The sequence below is a fragment of the Gopherus flavomarginatus genome, chromosome 4 (genome assembly GCF_025201925.1).
Source record: "Gopherus flavomarginatus isolate rGopFla2 chromosome 4, rGopFla2.mat.asm, whole genome shotgun sequence".
NCBI lineage: Eukaryota > Metazoa > Chordata > Testudines > Testudinidae > Gopherus > Gopherus flavomarginatus.
Genome location: NC_066620.1, coordinates 15,282,321 through 15,302,865, shown reverse-complemented (window position 1 = coordinate 15,302,865; position 20,545 = coordinate 15,282,321). Strand labels below are relative to the sequence as shown.

The following is a 20,545-nucleotide window of genomic DNA, read 5'->3' as shown; positions in this document are numbered from 1 at the left end:
TTATGGGGAACTTGGATTCACTTAACATCGTTTCGCTTAAAGTTGCATTTTTCAGGAACATAACTTCAGCGTTAAGTGAGGAGTTACTGTATTTCCCAAAACTACTGCACAGTAAGGAAGAGTTATTGAAATGTAAAAAAAGAGAAAGAAGGAAAGCTTTATAATCAGGAGAAGGCAGAGAGCAGCTTCAGTGAAAGGGGAGACAGCAGAGCAGGATGAAGAGGTGGGGACAGGAGGCCTGATATCAGCCTGGATGGTTGTATTAGAACTAGGACAGTTGCAGTATGATCAGCGAGGATACTAGAATTGTCCCACAGCTACAGTCACCCTAACTGTAGAGTGTCTACACTAATTATTTAGCCCCAGTCTGCTTATTTAGTTCTTGTAATCTTTCCTTATCACAGTCAATCCCTACAGTTACAATATATAATCAAAATGATACAGCACAAATTATAATTAATCGGAGCAGGGTTTAATTGCAGGATTCAAGAAACAAGCACACCAACTTTATAGTATCCTCTGCACCAACAGATTTTTAGGGTTAGGGTTACGGTTTTTCCAAGTATTCCATTACTTGTTATTCTATAGATAAAATCCTCATTACTCAAATCACTGTATCCTCCTTTCTTGTTAAAAGTAGATTATCCCTGTGAGCACTATTGATCAGGCTTCTCTCATTTACTAAAGGGCTACTTTTTCTTGAGTATTTCCTTTGCCCTTATTCCACTTTGGCTTGCATTAGGCCATTCTCCTCCTCTGCTGCATTCATCTGTTCCCTTCAAGACTAGCTGACCATATATTCTCATTTGGTTTCTCCTTTTCTTTACAGATTGCAACATTAGGAACAAACTGCTGGCAATTCCCTCATTTATATTAACCTTTCAGTTTAAAAGGTTTTTTTTTCTTTTTTTTCATTTCCACTAAAAATAAATAAAAGCCTTTTTACTTTAAAAGGAATAAAGATAAAAACTTCAAAAATTCCTTACCTGTATTACACACATCACTTCAAATTTCTTAAATTTCAAATTTTGATTTTTACACTTACTTTGGGTGATGAATGTGGAGTAAATTCATTGTGTTTTATACAGCATAGTTTTTTACATTTTATGCCCTATTGAGCAAAATATAAAGCTGGCATAAGTCAGAAAAGCTCCATTGATTTACATCCACTGAGGATCTGGCCACACAAGTCTCTGAAAGTAAGCTCTCTAAAACTAGTTTCCAATAGTGGTAGGTTTAGGTTTCCAAGAACATAGGGGATTTTTTTTTTTTTTTTGGTAAATAATTTTCAACCTTTTTTTTTTTTTTTTTTTTTTAAAGTTCACAGAAACATTTCTCTTCGTATTGGGCCAATTCCTGAGAGAGATGAGAACTTACAGTTTCCAGTTGCTTTCAGGATAGACACAAATGGGCTTTATAAAAACTGTTAATTAAACAAATTGAAGGCCTGGAATACTTGACAGATTCAGTAATTTATTGCTATTTGCCAGCCTTCTATGTTTCTTACAGGAACAAATATTTGTTCCGCCTTCTATCCTACAAAAATTATAGGTGACATACAAAATATATCCCACTGATAGCACAAACCAGGAGATAATTAATGGCTTGATGACACAATTATGACAACATCAGCCTGATACAAATCCGTACAATGCATCCTATAAAATATAACCGGCATTCATTTATGTTCCTTAAGAAACTATTAAAATATCTCAAATGAAAATCCCACTAACAAGAACACCCCCCCCAAAAAACTCCAAAAAACCCACCAAAACATTTTTATTTAGAGACCATTGATAACACATTATCTGTATCCATGTTTTCTGTATCTCAGAGACTTCCGAGAACCATAAAATGTTTAATGTCTCAACACTTTCTTCTGCAGTGAAGGCATTGACTTCTTTAACTACCTTGAATGTCTGTCTTCCAAACTTCTCATGCAACTTGTTTTACAATATGGTATCTAGATACAGGCAGCGCTCTCTTAGCTAACATATCTGCTGCTCTGACTGACAAGGAGTCTCTGGTACAATAATTGTTTCAGTGTACATACAGATCCTAGGTGTCAACTATTTCACATGTAACTTTGGAAATCAAACAAGAAACGTAGCGCTCAGCACCATATTAAATCTAATACATTTTTTCCCCACAGAAGACTGGGGGATGTGAACAGAACAAAGGTTTTTAAGCTATATATTCTACCTGGCTATTGTAGTCTGCCATCTGTCAGAGGTCATGAAGAGATCCCCAAGAGACGGGGTCTGTAATGTGTATTCCAACATGCACCGAAGTACTCACCGCAGTTCCGAAGTTGCTTCTTCAGCTCTGAGATTTAAAAGAGATTTCTAGCCACCTTTGAGGGGGGATTTTTTGGTTGTTTTTTTAGGGGGGCAGGTAGGAGGGGACATCTTTTGCAATTACTGTGCTTTTTACAGGACTGGGACTGCCTGCTGCTTTTCCTCAGTCACAGCTTTGCCTCTACACTTCTCAAGCTGCTTGAAATAAATATCCCTGTAACTGCTGCAGTGAAAAGCTGGTCTCAACTGTTGGGAAGCTGCCAACAGGCAGCTTCATGCATTTCATGATGGAACGGCCTCATTTCTTTAGTTGGGTTAACCACAGAAAGGGAACTGTGTATCCAGGCAGGTCAGACCCTAGTAGGAGCACCTTTTTTCAAAAAGGTTTACCTACCTACTCTAGCAATAATTTCTAGCCAAGCTTCAGTTGTCCACCTATGCCAGGAAGAGAGGAGAAATTGGATGTGGTTTAATTAGGCTGCAATTTCATTTTTAAATGTCAGAGTACACCGCAAATAAAAGTGTACAATGCAGGTAATTCCATAATCAGTTATGTATACACAGCGAGGGGCTGCCCCCTTTACTCATCCCGGACCCCAGCCAAACCACTTCTGGGACCCTGCCACCACCAATCTCAAATGAAGATTAAGGGGGCTATAAAGCAGGAGGGGTTAGATCCCAGCCGTACCAGTCATAGGACCCCCCTAAACCTCCCTTGTTTCAGCTCCTTTAAATCCCACATCAATCCTTTTGATCTGATCACCGTATCCCTTCCCTATGGAGCACATACACTGGACATCCACCCTCCGCTTGCATAATGAGTTGTAATCTCATAGCCTAACCTGTTTCATGTCTGCTCCACCTAAGCCCCCATTCTTCTGTGGGGAAGGTGAAACATGCCCCCCCACCACACACACCTCATGTTGGCCAATCTGGTGGTGAGGGGAAAAATTCCTTCCTAGTCCTACCAAGAAAAGAGCAACTAACAATGTCCACAGCAGATCATAACAAAACCTGGTATTTAATTACTTCCATAGGTGCTTCTCTGCCTGGTCCAGGTAAAAGAAGCTTTTCCTTCACTGGTGTAGATCAAAGTACTCTCTCCTCTCTTCCAGTCACTTGGGGAGGGAAGGGTCAGCATCCCCACACTAACCTGGTCGGAAGCTGCCACAGCAAGTCACTGTCTGGCTGTCTGGTCCTTAAAGGAATCACATACCTTTTCCTACAAGACTACAGCTCCCACCACTTCAGGTGCAATGAGGTCATTCAGATGCTAGACCCTAGAGATCAATCAGTGCTTCACCCTATAAAACATTTCTCCAGGAGAGTCAGAGAATTCTGCATACCTCAAAAAGAGCTGAGATTCAGCAGTCTGTGGCTCAGACAGCACTCGGGACTTTACTTCTCATCTCCTTGCAAATGTCACTACACCTACCTTCTGATGAATCAAAGGCCTGGCCTTTTGCTTGTGTTCAGATGTATTCAGATTTGTCATGTTTAAGTGCTGATACGGAGGCTAATGTGCTCAGGATTTCATATTCTAGTTGTAATAAAGCTTTCCATTTTGTTTTGCCTTCTGCTTGATTAGAGCGGAAAGTAGTGTGTGATGCTTGATGCTGTGATCTGTTGATTTCACTCCACTGAATTTATTTAAGAAAGGTCCGATTCTGAGGCTCACATTTTGGAAAGTGATGGTGGAAAAGATAATGGTATCGGCTTTTTTTTTTTTTTTTTTTTTTTGCTTCTAAGGCATTTGGTTCTAAGGCATTTGGTTCTAAGGCATTTGGTTCTAAGGCATTTGGTTCTGGGTTTTTGTTTGTTTTGTTTCTATTTTGTTTCTTTGGCAAAAATAGACTGAGTTAATCCCGGTGGGTGTCTCATAAACATTGCTTTTCAAACACCTGGGAAACACATGGTTACCATACCACTGCGTACAGACAACTGATTTAACCTAAACCATCCCTAGAACCTAGAACATGGTGGACACATACTCCTCCTCAGAGATACTGAAAATGATGAATATGCTGTTCAGTACTTGCCCACTGTTCTTTCAGCTGCTACTCCAATTAACAGACTGCACCACCTTTTTACCACACATCCCCTATTTGTATGCTCCAGAATGACCTAGCTCTTTTCTGCCCATAGCTAAAGATTTACTTATATTGCTACCATTCAAAACATAAGAGCCAATGTAGTCTGAGAAATTCTATTTTCAAAGCCCTATGTGATTAGAAAACAATGAAAGGGGAGAGGACAAGAGTTATAAATTATATGCAAAAATAATTTGAGAGAGTAGCACTCCTTTAAAATGAAGAATACACTGGAAAAAGAAATAGAAAATTAAATGGAGTGGAGCCAAATTTAATGGTATCAAATATCTTATTAAGACTAATTGCTTCAGTTCCTTCTAAAATTGACGCAACTGTCACATAATTGAAAGTAGCAAGATGGCTAGCAACCTACTGTACGAGGCTGAAAACAATCACTCAGCTCTACTACCTTGCCACATGGTATCTCTAAAAGCATGTGTAAACCACAAGCCTTCAGTCAGCCGGCCAACACTTTACTGGTGGTCACATAGTTTTGTGAATATGCACTGCATGAGGTTCCAGTTATTGGCAACTATACCCACATGCAATTACTTAATATAGAACTACAATTTTACACAATAATGGATATTCTGAGGGCTTGCTCTTAGAGACAAATTTTTGCACACTGTTCAAATGCAATTTCAGACCCATCAGCACATTAACTGGACTCCCAAGCTATCTGCCTTGGAAGGCAACTTGTGTCAAAAATATTTTTCATTAAATGATGTCGGCAATTTTGTCTTCCCTTATACTGAGTGTCTTGCATTATATCCTTTTCATAATAGTGGTATATGCTGAATGGTCACTATCCCCCAGGGTCAAAAATGAGATTTGTATAATCACAATATTATGCCAATAAGCAGCATTTTAAATAAAAAATTTTTGCCCAGTAATCAAGAGAAACCTGTGTGTGTGCGCACGTACATACACACAAACAGGGGCACGTTGAACATTCTTAAAACAAATACTTTTCTATTAAAAGACAAGTTGGTCAGCTCAGTTTACATCTGGAGTGAGATTAGAACCCCACTGTAAAACAATTACCAAGACGGTGTTCTGATATTTGATGTTTGAAAAAGAAAAGACCTCATGCAGACTCTTGTATGCACTGGCAAGTGTATTTTACTGCTGATTTTCTATGAATAAACATATGCAAAGAATTGCTGAAATACACACTGCTGGTTTTAAACATGCCTAATGTACTATTAAAGGTTTGTTTCCAGAGCTGACTGCCTTATTTATCAGCTTCCTCCCTCCAGCTGGTAAAGAATCTGATATGGGCTCTCGTCAGCTGTCTCACACAGGACACTCTCCGCTATAGGAAAGATATTAGAAGGTAACTAGCAGGAAGTAAGACGAAAAAATCTAAACAAAATCGTTCCAGCAATTTAGAAAACAGATTGCGCTTTACTACTGTGAATCAATAATAACCCTATAAATTATGTGTCAAACTCATTCCATTGTAAGTGTTACGGTTTACAGCATTTATTGAGCTTATAAAAACTAGAGTGTAATAACTAGACTATTTTATTCAACTCCCAGCATTCTCCCTTTTCTATCTTTTATCTATGAAACGCTTTAATATAATTGTAGTATGAATATCACAAAATACGATACTTTCTACCACTTTCTTATTTTAAAACTGAGATGTTTTAACACAATGAATGTAGTATTACATCCCCCACCAGCGAGGTTGCCTAGTAAAAAAAATGCCCTTTGATTAAAATATTTGATTCAGTTTATAGAGATAATTATAAAATAAAATGTTATAGTGCATGGTCATTAATATGGCATCAGAAACAATTCTCATCATTTATAGGATAGTTTGGTCTCAATGTTTCCTTTTTTGGGAAAAGATTCAGATTAACAAATGTTTAATGAATAGTTTTCAAAAGTACAATAGAAAAGAGATGGATTGAATTTAAAGATTTCCTGACTAATCTGTTTAAATTGCCCAACATGAGTAAAATGTTAACAGCATAAACGGAAAAAAGAGTAAAGTAGGTTTTAAAAGTTCTTTGAAATTGAATTATCACAATTTTATTTAGGTCAGAAATGTTGGGTTTTTTAACCTTTTAGTGTCACTTTAACAAATGATTGAATATGAATTTCAAGAAGGTTAGATGATGTCTTATTTCAGGACACTTGGATTCATATTTGTTTTGTCACAAGTAAAACATCCACTGCAGATGAATACAGTACTACATACTTTAGCATAATTTGTCATGACTGGCAAGCTTTGCTCAGGAATAAGGGTTGCTTCAGGTCAGAATTTAAATGAAGTTGTCTAGAAAAGCTTACACAGCATTTGCCCACACTATGGGTAGCTCAGGCCAGTACTGCCAGTGTCTCATGTTCATGCGTTCTAACATTCAGAAGGAAAAAACATCCACAAATACTGTGCGCAATCCTGCATCACTTGCACATCCAACACACCCACTGAATACAATGGGTGAAATCTTGGCTCTGTTGTAGTCAATGGGAGTTTTGCTACCGACTGCAATACAGCCAGGATTTAAGCCAACGTGATGTGTAATGAATGCAGGATCAGACCCAATCATTGCAAAACTCGGGAAGTTTTCCTACCCTTTCCTTCAGACGCAGATCAGCCAATCAAGACAAGGACAGTTATGAGTTTTCTCCAAAAACCTAATCTCAAAAAATTTCTGAACTAGAACAAAGTGCTAAATATTTAATGTAAGCAAAAAGAAAAACAACTTTTCTGATTTTCTATTAAATTTAAAGCAGAAAAAGAATGAGATGGCTGACAAAGCAGCATTTAATTCCGAATTATATCTAGACCAGAATATCCAGTCCAATTTACACAGCCAGCCAGTCAGTCACAGCTCACATAATCACATACAGCAAAAGATGACAGGGGAATTAAAGGACCAGGAAAGCATGTCTGAACTATGAGCTTCCTATTCGAAAGCATTAAATGCACGCATTTAATTCTGAAAAAAGTTAACTTGGTTCTCTCTCATGATAAGCCAAACATTATTTCATGAAAAAAATACAAAAACAATGTAGCTTTTTTTATTACTTTTTTTTATAAATCAAATACTCATCTTAAACTTAAGATTCCACATGCTTGAAAAATACACTAGAAGAGACGCCCAAGATTCTACAATAACTGATCAGTGACTGATCAGGAAGTATATGATCAGCTTATCTAGTACTAGAATTAGCCAGGTGAAGAAGTCTGCTGACATCCAGACCCTAGGTTTGATTCTGGTATAAATCAAGAATAATTCCATTGAATTCGGTGTAGCAACACCAGTGTAAAATCAATGTAATTGAGAGAGGACCTAAACACCAGGATTGAAATTCTGGCTCCAATGAAGTCAATGGCAAAACCTGTACCAACTTCAAAAGGGGCCAGGATTTCAACCTCGGTCTCACTGGCTTTGGTTCTATCGTGTGTGATTTTTCCACAGAAACAACAGCGCAATACCACCCTGCAGTATTATTTTTCATGTTCCCTTCATTTTGAAGTTTTGTCCCACATTTCAGCCTTTAATGATTTATAACTACTGTACATGGGGTTGAAACAGAAATTAATTTGTTTGTCTTGAGTGTCACTTGATTTACTACTTATAGATTCTACTCATTTAGTGTCATACCCTAGGGGGCATAAGTCTCCATTGACATGACCCATCACACTTGTTTTGGTTCATGGAATTTATATGAGAGCAATAGACAATAAAAGAGAAGAGAACCCTAACTCACTTTTCATATTAAATCAGTCAACCTCTATTTTTATCTGCTGTAGAATAATTACAAGCTTTTAGCGAGACAATCTTCTTCAGCCCAGAGAATTGGCAGGATATAGTTTTCTGAAGAAATTTTTAAAAATAATCTTGCTTCTTAAGGTATGTAAACACATCCAGCAACATAGGTGTGTATCTTATAAAAAAAAGATACACTTCTGAGGTCTAATTATAAACCACTCTCAATGTAAAAGGCTGACATCTCTGATAAGAAGAATTTGGAATGGATTCAGTAGATGTGTCTCCTTCATGATGCTTTGTTCTCTTAACCTTCAAAAAAAATTAAAACACCCTACCCAGTTGTTTAGAAAAATCAGTGTCGAAGCCATGCCTGCAAAGGATCCAGGACAATATCTCACTGTTAGAACATCTTAACAGTTCAGTTTCAACCCCACAGGTGACCTGTTATAGGGGCAGTGCTGCACTTGTGTGGATCCCCAGTGTCAATGCACCTTTGTGTGGGCATAGCACCACACAGAGCACAGTCACTTCCAGGAATGGGCCCTCAGTCAGGAGTCTGCACTTGAGGATTGTATCTACATGTTAAGGATTATTCTTTCATGCTATTAAGGGAAAAAATAGTTTTTTCTTTATAATCCTGTCTTAATTCACCTTCAAGTGAAGAACAAGAGAAGTAAGAAACAGAGCACTTCTCATTCACCTGCAGGACCAGCGGTTGAAAAGTAGCAAGTCTGAAGCACTGCTCTTTCTGCATATAGCAAAGACACAGCTTGAATAAGTCTTGGCCCTGTGCTATTTAACAAACTGTTAATGACCTGGAAGAAAACATAAAATCATTGCTGATAAGGTTTGCAGATGACACAAAAATTGGATGTTTCAGTAGATAATGAAGGGGACAAGTCACTAATATAGAATGGTTTGGATCACTTGGTAAACCAGGCGCAAACAGTGAATGTTTTAATACAGCTAAATGTAAATATACATATCTAAGAACAAAGAATGTAGGCCATACCTATAGGATAAGGGACCATACCTTGGAAGCAGTGACCCTAAAAATTATTTGAGGGTCTTGGTGGATAATCAGCTGAAAATGAGCTCCTAGTATGTCACTTTGGCCTAAAAGACCAATGCAATTCTCAGATGCATAAAGGGAATCTCAAGTAGGAGCAGAGAGGTTATTTTACCGCTGTATTTGGCACTGGTATGACCGCTGCTGGGGTACTGTGTCCAGTTCTGTTGCCCACCGTTCAAGCAGGATGTTGAAAAACTAAAGAGAGTTCAGTGAAGCGTCCCAAGAATGATTAATTAATTAGAAAACTTGCCTTATAGCAACAGACTCAAGGAGCTCAATCTACTTAGCTTAGCAAAGAGAAGGTTAAGGAGTGATTTGATTACAGTCTATAAGTACCAACATGGGGGACAAATATTTAATAATGAATGGGTTGTTCAATTTAGCAGAGAAAGTATAACACAGTCTAATAGTTGGAAGTTAAAGCTCCACAAATTCGGACTGGAAATAAATGTACAATTTTAACAGAGAAGACAGTTCACTACTGGAACAATTTACCAACAGTTGTGGTGGATTCTCTATCACTGACAATTTTAAAGACAAGATTAGATGTTTTTCTAAAAGAATGGTGATAAACATGGTATCAGGACCTATATACACAACAGAACAGTGAAATGGATGCAAAATACGGGAAACAGAGGAGCCTAATATGAGCCCTGGAAAACATTAACAAGACTTGGCTTTGGATCTACTTTTACTAGCTGGCAGAGAAACCAGAGTTACATCGAGATCTGGAACCATCATAAAGGATTAGTTGAGCAGGATGATGAAGACCTGTTAAGCCAGAAACAACATGAGTTTGACAGACAGTCTCTAGTAGTAGCCATTTATCTGTATCATAAAACCACAACATGATGCAATGGATGACCTTCTCTCAGAGGGAAGTCCTGCCTCTCTTCCTTGTGATGTTTACAGGAAGAGAAATTATTCTGCACATAATAGGAAGGAAAATTCAGGCCTTTTTTACATTGTTTGAATTACATTTATTTCAAATAGGAGGCTCTCCACCTTCATACTTGCAGGTGGGGTGAGTGAAAGTTTTCAAAATGCTGGGACCAATTTGCCTTTAGAGGTTTCTTTTAGCAACTACTACAAATGCCATTTGTACTTCTGCCTCCCAGCTTCTCCCCGCTCCCCCATCACTTTCTCTCCCCTTCAACCGGAAAAGTTACAAATAGCATTCAATACAGCCTGTACTAAGTGCTGTTGCACTTTCCCTAATAACTGGCCTTTATTTGAAACTCACTCTATTTCTACAATTGTGTCTCCTAGAGAGTTGTAAACATAGGCCAACTTTACGAGGAACCTCAAGTGTGCATGAACACAGGCTAGATCACGCACTTCTTAAAAAAATGTTAAGTGCTGAAAGTATCCTAGAGACAAAAGCACTCGTGGATAATTATGCACAGTTCTCTCACTTAGATGGGAGGAGTTCTGAAATTCTGCACACAGTTTAGACTATGAGATACTAATTATGTTTTTAATAGACTTATCTCCTCCCTGTTACTTATATTTTCTACTGGAAAGTCTCTTCTTGATCCTCTCTCCAAGGAAGTGGTCAATCAAAGTCATCTCTTGGACAATTAACGTTGGAGGCCCAGACTTGGATCATGAAGGGAAAGAGGGCCAGCAGAGTGACATACACTACCTGTTCAAACTGCACTATAGAAATGAGGGAAGGGATAATCATGTGTTAGAGAAAGTATCCCTCCGGGTTAGTTTTGCAATGAAGAAAGGTATTGCACTCTGAACTGAGTGGGTAAGATTGACCAATTATCAATCCTTAATCGCTGGAAAACCCATTACCCTTGAAGAGTATGGTACAGGTCTAATTGCTAGCAATGGAATTCTGACTCTCCAACATGCAAAGACTATCAAAAAGAAGAGACTGAAAAATCTGTCTGATGGGGAAAAATGCAGATAGCAAAATATTCATAGCACAGCTAAAACAAGGTGGAATTGGGGACAATAGAGCCATCTATAAATATACAAAGAAACTAAACATCAAGGAATGGGAAGAAACTGAGAAAATGAAAATTTAAGTTAAAATATTGAGAAAAATTTGCTGACAGTGGGATGGATGGATTAATCTGTGGAATTGTTACCCAAGGGAAATGGTGAAATTCCCCTTGTTGGGGCACTTTAAAATTAGACTAGACAGAGCATTAAAAAGTGCTGTAGGGAAAAATCCAGCACTGAACAGGAAAATGGATCCGATAAAGCACGGAATTGTAGATGTTAACTTAAAAGCTTATGAGACATTTATTTACAGTGAAATTATGGAAATCAATGGGCCATGTTGTACACATGCCACACCCACTGTTAATTAAGACAATCTGAACCAAGAATAACTTTGAATCAAGTTATTACTCTTAGCCAACTGAGATCTGATGCTACAAATTTAAGCCAAATACATGTGATCTGGCATACTGGGCACAGTGGAACAGCCATTCTGAAGTATTGCAAAAACAACTCTTTGTTACTGTACTTTAGCTGGGTTGAATAAAGTTCTGGCTCAAGAACTAGAGCTAAAAGGAGCTATTACACTAGGGTGTAGATTCTTTGGTTAATGAAAACTTCCTAGCCCAAAATCGTTTTGGGCTTTGCTATCACTCTTTGGTGGTGCTGCTAAATATCAAGAAGAGGAGTCCCGCAGAATTTGAGGGCAGAGAAACAACCTGCACAAAAACATAGGTCATTCGAGGGTTCTAATGTGTCCCGAGATTACCAGCTATAATCTTTCCTCCATAGATTCAATGACAATGATGTTCCTTTTTTTCAAAACATGCAAAGCCATGACTACTTCCAGTGACAGTAGTCCAAAGGCTAAAGGATACAAAGGTCTCTTTTCCAGAGAGTTGAGAGATTAAAAAAAAATATTCAACAACTGGGTGTTCTATATAACTGATTATTCTGAAGTGTAAGTAAGCATCAGTCCAAGGTAGTAGAACTGCTAGTTTCTCAACCAAACAGACATACATTTCTTTGTTCACCACTGAGTGGTGCTATTCCCCTTAAAAATGGATTTTTTCAACTTCTCAAGTATATTAGCAGATCAGGTTTTTTTGGATTTACCTATAGCTTTCAAGTCCATCTCAAAACTATACCTGAGATTTAAAGTTGCTGTGCAGCTTTCAATCACCTTTTTCAAAGAACAGCTATTAAGACAGAGTTGGGGGACTGGATAACTCAGAAGATTGATGAAAATGTAACTTTCACTTCCAGACTAGCTCCTCACATCAAGCATGTTTCATGGAAGGCTGAACATTCCCAAGCAGATGGGTATTTGGTAGCTTATGTGAACCGGTGGCCTCAGTCCACTCCTGAAGGACGCATGTGTATATAACAAAGAAAGCAGCACAACCATATACTAGTTGACTATTTACAAGACAGCTCTTTGTGAAAAAAGCTTGTGGTTTGCAGTCTATTTTGTTAATGAACTTAAGGCCTCTTTCTGTATAATATTTAGTATTATTGCTTGGCCTGGAGTTGGATAAAAAGCAGAGCAAGAAGACTAAAGAAGTCAGACATGCGCACTGAGTTTGGTGCATGAGGCAAAAGAAATTCACTTTTGAAACTTTAGATCTCACAAACCTATAAAGAACTGGCTCCAAAGAGGGAGAAGTTGGTGATGAGTTGATTTAGCAGAGACTCTGCCTCCTTGCTTTGTTCCTCTTAATACGTTGATAGATAGTTTTGACTAAAAAGTATTTATCTTGGATACATGTATGGTGCCCATTACTGTAATATTCGAGCACCGCGCAATCTTTATCCTCACAACACCCCAGTGAGGTATAGGGAAGTACTATTTGTCCCCATTTTACAGATGGGGATCTGAGGCAGAGAGCAGCTAAATGACCTGCCCAAGTGTCCTGTTTTGGCACTTCACTCAGATGTTGAATGAAAAGAGAGACCTGCCTCAATACTGTTTTTGGAAAAGTCTGCATAATCTACACATATATCATCTCAGGGCTGTCCCAGTGACAGTCAGGGTACGGCTACGCTTGAAATTTCAAAGCGCTGCCGAAGTGCGAGTGTGGTCGGAGAGCCAGCGCTGGGAGAGAGCTCTCCCAGAGCTGCACGTAAACCACATCCTCTACGGGTGTAGCTTGCAGCGCTGGGAGCCGCGCTCCCAGCACTGCGGCACTGTGTTTTTTCACACCCCTGAGCGCAAAAGTTGCAGAGCTGTAAAGTGCCAGTGTAGCCAAGGCCTCAGGCTGCAAGCTACGAAGGGGAGAGGAATATTGAACCTAGCGTTACTTCCCCTTTCAGTGCCACTGCCAGGGGAAATAAGGCTAAGTTGGGAATTGCCAAGTCAAAACAAGACTGCAAAGCCCCTCATTCCTCAGGATATTTCCACATATGTTAGAGCGCATGACTACATCATCCTCTTACCCTGTGTAAAAGGAAAAAGAGGTGTCCTGCCAATAGTGCATGAAGCACCCACTGTAATCTTTGAACGAGAACTTGCACAGAGGCCACGGGAACCCAAATCCAGTCTACCCAGAAGGGTAGACTGAAGGGATGTACAGTGCATTGTTGCTTCCAGAGTACTTTGCTTAGCTCTGGAGCACTCTTGAAAAGGGGAGCTGGAGACTTCCATTAACTAAAATGAACTAAGTGAGAAAAGGAAACAACAGATAAACCATAACTAAGCTACATCCTATTTAATAATTCTTATAAACTAAAATAGAAACTTCACATTTAAAAACCAAGAGTATAAATGAACTACTTTGCTGATGGCCCTTTCCTAGACAAACTGCTTTCCGCTTTTAACATGATACTGAAATCAATGCAACATTAGAATATTTGGCATATTAAGAAGCACAACAGGTGGATTCTACTTTGATGTATATGGTACTATTAAGCAACCCAGAACAACCCTATGCTTTCACTGGATGTATTTGAACAATTCAGCAGTAGTCAAGTGATTAATGTGCAATTCTGCTCTAAAACATGACTATAAATGGTATTGTGAAATATCACGTCTGTCTTCCTATAATTTCTCCATCAAGTATCTTCAGTTTACAAGAAAAAAGTACTTTTTTCTGTTAACATTCAGAATCCAAGTTGAATTTGTAGGACTAAGTTTGGTTCTTTCCTTATATTATAAATACATAAATATGATTGCACCATCACCTATCATAAAGGCTCTGCTGGACATATTGTGCAACGTTGCCAATTTTTGTGATTTTATCACAAGTCTCAATATTTTGAGGGCTTTTTTCTTAATTTTCATATGATCTCCTTATTCCTGCCTTCCATCTTGTGCATTTTCACTTATTCATCAACTCTTCCTAAAGAGTTCTGAAAGCACATCACTTTTGTCTCAATAAGGGGGATACACAGAGGTCAGCTTGAAGAACTAGTCATCTTTTTTTAACCACACAAGACAAGCACAGTATGATCTAGTGGACTGGAATCCAGGACATCTAGGTTCAAATCCTAGCTCCATCGATGGCCTGCTGAGTGACCTTGGGCCAGTCACTTTACCTCCCTCTGTCTCAGTTTTGCCATCTGTAAAATGGGGATAATGATATTGACCTCCTTTACAAAGAATTTTGGAATCCTACAGATACAGCACTTTATAAGCATTAGCTATTATCATCAGAAAAAGAAAAGAGCTGCGCGTGAGAGCTGAATGCAACTCAAGAACTGCAGGTTTAGTATCCTAGCTCTTAACACACGTTGCCTCCAATGTTCATGACATTAAAGCAAGAAGGCTCCTGATGTTAGCTTATAACCACTTCCCTACATTGCAAAATATTTCTGCATCCCAACTGGATTCCAATACAGGCATATACAACAGTTATTTTAATGAGGCAACTTTATTGCTATTACTGTGATGTAATGTTTTAGTTTTGGTTTTAAACTGCTCAAACTTAACCCATCCTTTTTTCAGTAGTCTTCATACAAGGCATACAAACCTTCAAAATCATTAAGTGTCACACACATAGAAAGGAAAAACATGACCATGTTCTGACTTACATTCTCTATGACAAATGTCCACTCTTTGTCTTCAAATTCTTCAGCATGGGGATCCTGAAAAAAAAAAGAAAAAAAATACTTTAATCTAAAAATTACCCAGATATAAGAAACTGCAACTGACCCACCACTGATGCTTATTCATTTAGGTTTCCTTATTTGATGGAGATGAGGCACAGAAAAAAATATTTTAGCCAACAAACAGCTTTCAGTACATAATACCTCTGCAACACTTTCACTGGTTGTGGACTGGTACAAACAAGAGGTGCATTCAGAACAGATCCTATGATTCTACCACCCTTCATTCAGGATCATCAATTTTTCAATTTAATTTATAAAGCCCCTTCCTTCCTGATAACTACACCATAGTCCCACATCATGCAGAGAACAGAGGCAAGACGCTAAGCTCCTGCCTAGATCAAACAGGTAGCTCTTGTACAGTAGATGTCAAGTCCCTATCCTCATCTTCACATGCCTGAGGATCATCTGCGTGATCAGAGAACATAATGCAACTCTTCAGATAGAATCTCTCAGATCACCACAAGTTACACCAACACCCATCCTGCTTGAGAATGGCCTCCTTTTTCAGTCAACTCTTGTTTAGGGGATAAGACCACTTCTACCCCTCACAGAAAGATGCATGATAGGCTTCATGTGCTAGACAGTAACATGAGGAAATGAGCAGGGATCCTACTTTTCCATGATTAAAAAAACAATTCTCCAATAAAAAATTTAAAATCTGTGTTTTTACATGATTAAAACAAAATGCTGAGCTTTAGTTTTCATAGCTACAATATATGTAGGTATCAGTTGAATTCAATGTTTTATTGATATGCAGTAGAACCCCGTTTATTCAAGCTACCGTTAACTGGCTCCCCATATTAGCCGACCCGCCAGCCGCCTGGGGCTGACAGTGACAGGGCTCAGGCTGTCAGCACTGGATGGCTGGGACTTGGACTATCAGCCACCCCTTCGCCAATCTTAAAATAAAAGATAGGAAGCTCTTTGACAATTTTACTGATTATCCCAATTTTTGATTATCCGATCTAGCCCCAATTCCAATTAGATCGAATAAACGGGGTTCCACTGTAAATTTAAAGCACATTCAAAAATCAACTGCAAGAGGGGAGGTTGAACATACAGAATAAATGACACTGGTACTTTCAGTAAAATTTAGTGACTAGTTAATATGTTTTTATGTTTTCACAAAATGTAAAAACTAAAGAGTCTCTGAAAAAAACACAAATTGTGCATTTTTCAGTGGCAAATAGATTTTTAGGATCCCTGGTAATAAGTGATGTTCATCTCAACTCAGTGATCTAATGTACATTAAGGTTATTAGAAATTAAGATATGAGGAAGACATTAAGTGATTGAGTTCATGCCCCTTCAAACAATAATGCAGGATTTTTCCTACAGAAATTTTCTATGGCAGTACTTTGTTCAATCTAGTTTTAAAAATCTCTACCACAGCTAAATTATACCATTTCCCTTGGGAGATTGTTTCTCATACTAACAGAACTCAGTTTTAGGATTTTTCCCTGACATTTAGACTTTTTCCATTCCTCAATTTCATCCTATTATCCCTACTTATAGCCCTTGAACCATTCAATTATTCCTTTGCCACTTCGGTGTTTACCTCTTTCAAATACTTGTAGGTGGATGTCATATCCCCATAGTCATCATTTGACTATGTTATGCATAAATTCAGTCCCTTAGCCTTTTAATCATTTTTGTTTCTCTTATCTGAATCCCTTCTACAATTTTAATCTATTAAAGCAATTTTATTCTATCACTGTAAATTGAAGCATAGAACTGAACAGAGATTTTGCTTCTACTTTCTTTACCCTAATCCATACCACCTCTTTTCTTTCAAGCCCGCTACAAAACTGTATTGTCCTTCCTTCTCAACTCACTTTAAATTATTCTCTTCCTAACCATCCATGATTTTCTTAATTTTGCATTTTGTTCAAGTTCAATATAGAATCATTAAGGAAGCACTGTGTAACAGTATTTTATCTTCATTACAAATGGATTTGAGAGATCCCTTCATGAAGTATCTCTCTAAAATGAATATAATGAATGACCTCGTAAATAACTAGCTTACGAATAACTGCAGAAAAGGAATACTTAGTGATTTCCGCTCAAGAAGTCAGAATACTTACTCTGTTAAATAATTCCTCTTTTGTGATAGTGATTGTGCAGTTATATAGCGATTGTGATTCCTCCATTGTGATATTGTTTCTCTGGAAGTGTCATATTACACATATTATAAATACTATGCTCTGGAGACAGTTAAAGAGCAGTCCTTCCTGCAAAATCCGGCAGGGTGGGCTCAATTTCCTGCAGAGTCCTTGGCACCTTAGCTAGACAAGAACTTACCTTAGAGGAATTCTATTAATGTGTCTCAATAGCACACAATGAATAAATACAGCAAAAGCTTCAATGCCACTTGTGAAATATCAGTTTGATTGTTTGCTAACTGATGTAATGGGGCTATATTTAATGGCTACAAAAGGTCAAAGGAGTAAAATGTGTGTTTTAAAATATATTTGACATCTCTTACTTTTGGGTGCATTTCGAGTACAAAAAGTCAAAACAAATGTTGCCAGCCACTAGTTACAAATCATCCAATACGACTTTAATTTATTTAAGAAAAAAGAGAACCATTAGCCATAAGTTATAATGATTTAAGATACACATACAAGGTGTATCCCTGGATAGCTGCATGCTGAAATTAAGGTACTTGTAATTATAAGATCATGTAATAACACGTATATAATTCTAATCAACTTTGTAGGACTACTGTACATAAACAAAATTAATGAAATCATACGATGACTTGACTGATTTATTATACCTCATATCAACAGCACATAAATCATTTCCCACCACTCAGCTATTAATACTTGTCATTTCAATGATTTATCCTAGGATTATTACCTTGTTTAAAAAAAACACTCTTTGATATAGTGTGGAAACAGCATGAAGAGATCATTAATCATTCTCTATTTTAATATCCTACTGCCTGATAAAATAAGTGACTAATATCGTTAATATTTGGTCTAGCCTTTTTTTGTGGGGGGAGGGTGTCTTTATTTTCTGTGTGAGCTTTTACTTATATCTCTACCACTCATAAAATCAGGACACAATCTTGCTATCAAAACAACAGTATTTTTGTTCACGTAGGATCTGGTCGAAGGCCGTTTGAAGGAAACTGAAGCCTTTCCATTGACTTTAATTGATGCTAGATCAAACCTGTAATGACTACAGAATCAAACCTTTTGATAGTGTATTTCTGATTTCTTATGGATATGGATGCAGTACAGTTTTATATTGCAAAGGTTACTTATTGATTTAGGCATACAGTTCTCACATACTGCTAAAGTATTGTGTAAGCACTTTTTCATATAATTAATAAAAATGTACTTTAAAAAATAAAATGACCCAAGTCAAACAGTTAAAATCAAACTACAGTTTTCCTTTTTTGTATTTCTCTAACAAAGTCTTACAAAAATAAAAATGCCAGAAGGCATAAAATGATTCCCATTTAGTACACATGCTGTACATTTCATCTTTAAAGCAGATTACATACTTTATGTACATTTTAATTAAAAATGTGTGTTACTAATCTTTAATATCCCTTAAATAAGGAATACTTTGGAAAACTCTGAATTAATCTATAAACATACACAGGGCTGTCCCTAGGGGGATGCAGAACCGGGGCAGAAGTGACGAAGTTGTCACTTCTGGGACCGATCTTTCACTTCTGGGACTGACTGTGCAGGCCAATCGCACAGGCCTGTGGGGATCCTCCAAGCGTGGGGCCCAGAGTGGTCACCTCGATTTGCCATACCCAAGGGACCGCTCTGCACATACACCTCAGGGTTCTGATGAGATAGCAAACTACTCTAGCTTCATTCTTGTTGCTATAATGATTTATTTAGAATTCCACTGAAGTATATGTATTGTCACTTCCTAGTTACCCAATAACTTTGTTGTAGTAGTCATCAATAGGTACATCTACATTTATGGTTGTAATATAGTTTCCATTTCATTTTCATTTCCACATGCTCGGACACGCTCTCCTTTGGGGCTGACATTTTCAGTGCTTGGTCTCTGCTAAAAGGTGAGCAAATGCTTTCATCTGTTTTGGGTTTACACTGGAAGAAAAAAGAAATCTCTCTCCCACTTTCAAAATAAAATCTTACTTCCTCTCTTCACTCCCCAACCATTGCCCTGCATAAAACTCAAGTGGCTGAACTTTGGTGCTTCAAATCTAGTACGTAAGGAGTCCTCAGTGAAGAGGGCATGCTTTACCAAGATTGGGGAAAAAAAGCAACTGGCTAAATAATAGTTATAAAGAAAATCACTTTAGCCCAGGTATAGTAACATCTAAGATTTTTAGTCTACTGAAGCCCATCCGGCAGACGTATCACAATGCACATATTCTTACCATACTTGTGAAGGACCCAGAAAGCACACTACAACTTATCACCTGTTTGTAACCAGGTTATGATACAGTTGATTCAAAATGTGGTGTTGGAAGAGAAGTTTTTCCTGCAAAATCCAGCAGCTGGGCTCAAATGCCCATAGCAACCTGTAAAACCTTGACTCACCTTAACTACACCTCTACCCCAATATAATGCTGTCCTAGGGAGCCAAAAAATCTTACTGTGTTATAGGTGAAACTGCGTTATATCAAACTTGCTTTGATCCGCCGGAGTGCACAGCCCCTCCCCCAGGAGTGCTGCTTTACCGCGTTATATTCAAATTCATGTTATATCAGGTTGCGTTATATCGGGGTAGAGGTGTCTATCAATGTGTCTCAATAGAACATACATAATGAATAAATACAACTAAAGCTGTCTAAGGCAGAGGTTCTCTAACTGTGGGTCGGGACCTCCCAGGGGGTTGTAAGGTTATTACATGTGGGGGGATCACGAGCTGTCAACCTCGACCCTAAAACCCTCTTTGTCTCCAGCATTTATAATGGTGTTAAAATATATTTTTAAATGTGTTTAATTTACTGGGGGCAGGGGTCGTACTCAGAGGCTTGCTGTGTGAAAGGGGTCACCAATAAAAAAGTTCGAGACCCACTGGTCTAAGGGGAATAAATTACATACATGCTCAAAGGCAAATGATGCTTAAATCCTGAAAAACAGAGGCACACAGGTGAAGTTGACATTAAACCGCCTTAATGTTCCTTTGAGCCCAATACCTGTTCACTCTAGCCCTAGCACAGAAGTCTACAATACACAGGTTTTTCATTTTGTTTACTTTTTAGTTTTGTTTATCAACATGCCCTAGACAAACAATTACATTCTTTGCCCAATATTCATTATGGTTTCATCTTGAAATGGGAATTACAAGC

General features: G+C 38.0%; 1 protein-coding gene across 12 annotated transcripts in view; it reads right to left on the bottom strand.

The window, feature by feature from the left end:
- Positions 1 to 20,545, bottom strand: part of EHBP1 (EH domain binding protein 1) — a 282,634-nt gene that overhangs the window by 217,566 nt on the left and 44,523 nt on the right. For all 12 annotated transcript variants that reach the window (XM_050952010.1, XM_050952011.1, XM_050952015.1 and 9 more), the window contains exon 5: positions 15,176 to 15,229. In XM_050952010.1, coding sequence (XP_050807967.1) covers positions 15,176 to 15,229 — 54 coding nt within the window. The remainder of the gene's footprint in view (positions 1 to 15,175; positions 15,230 to 20,545) is intronic.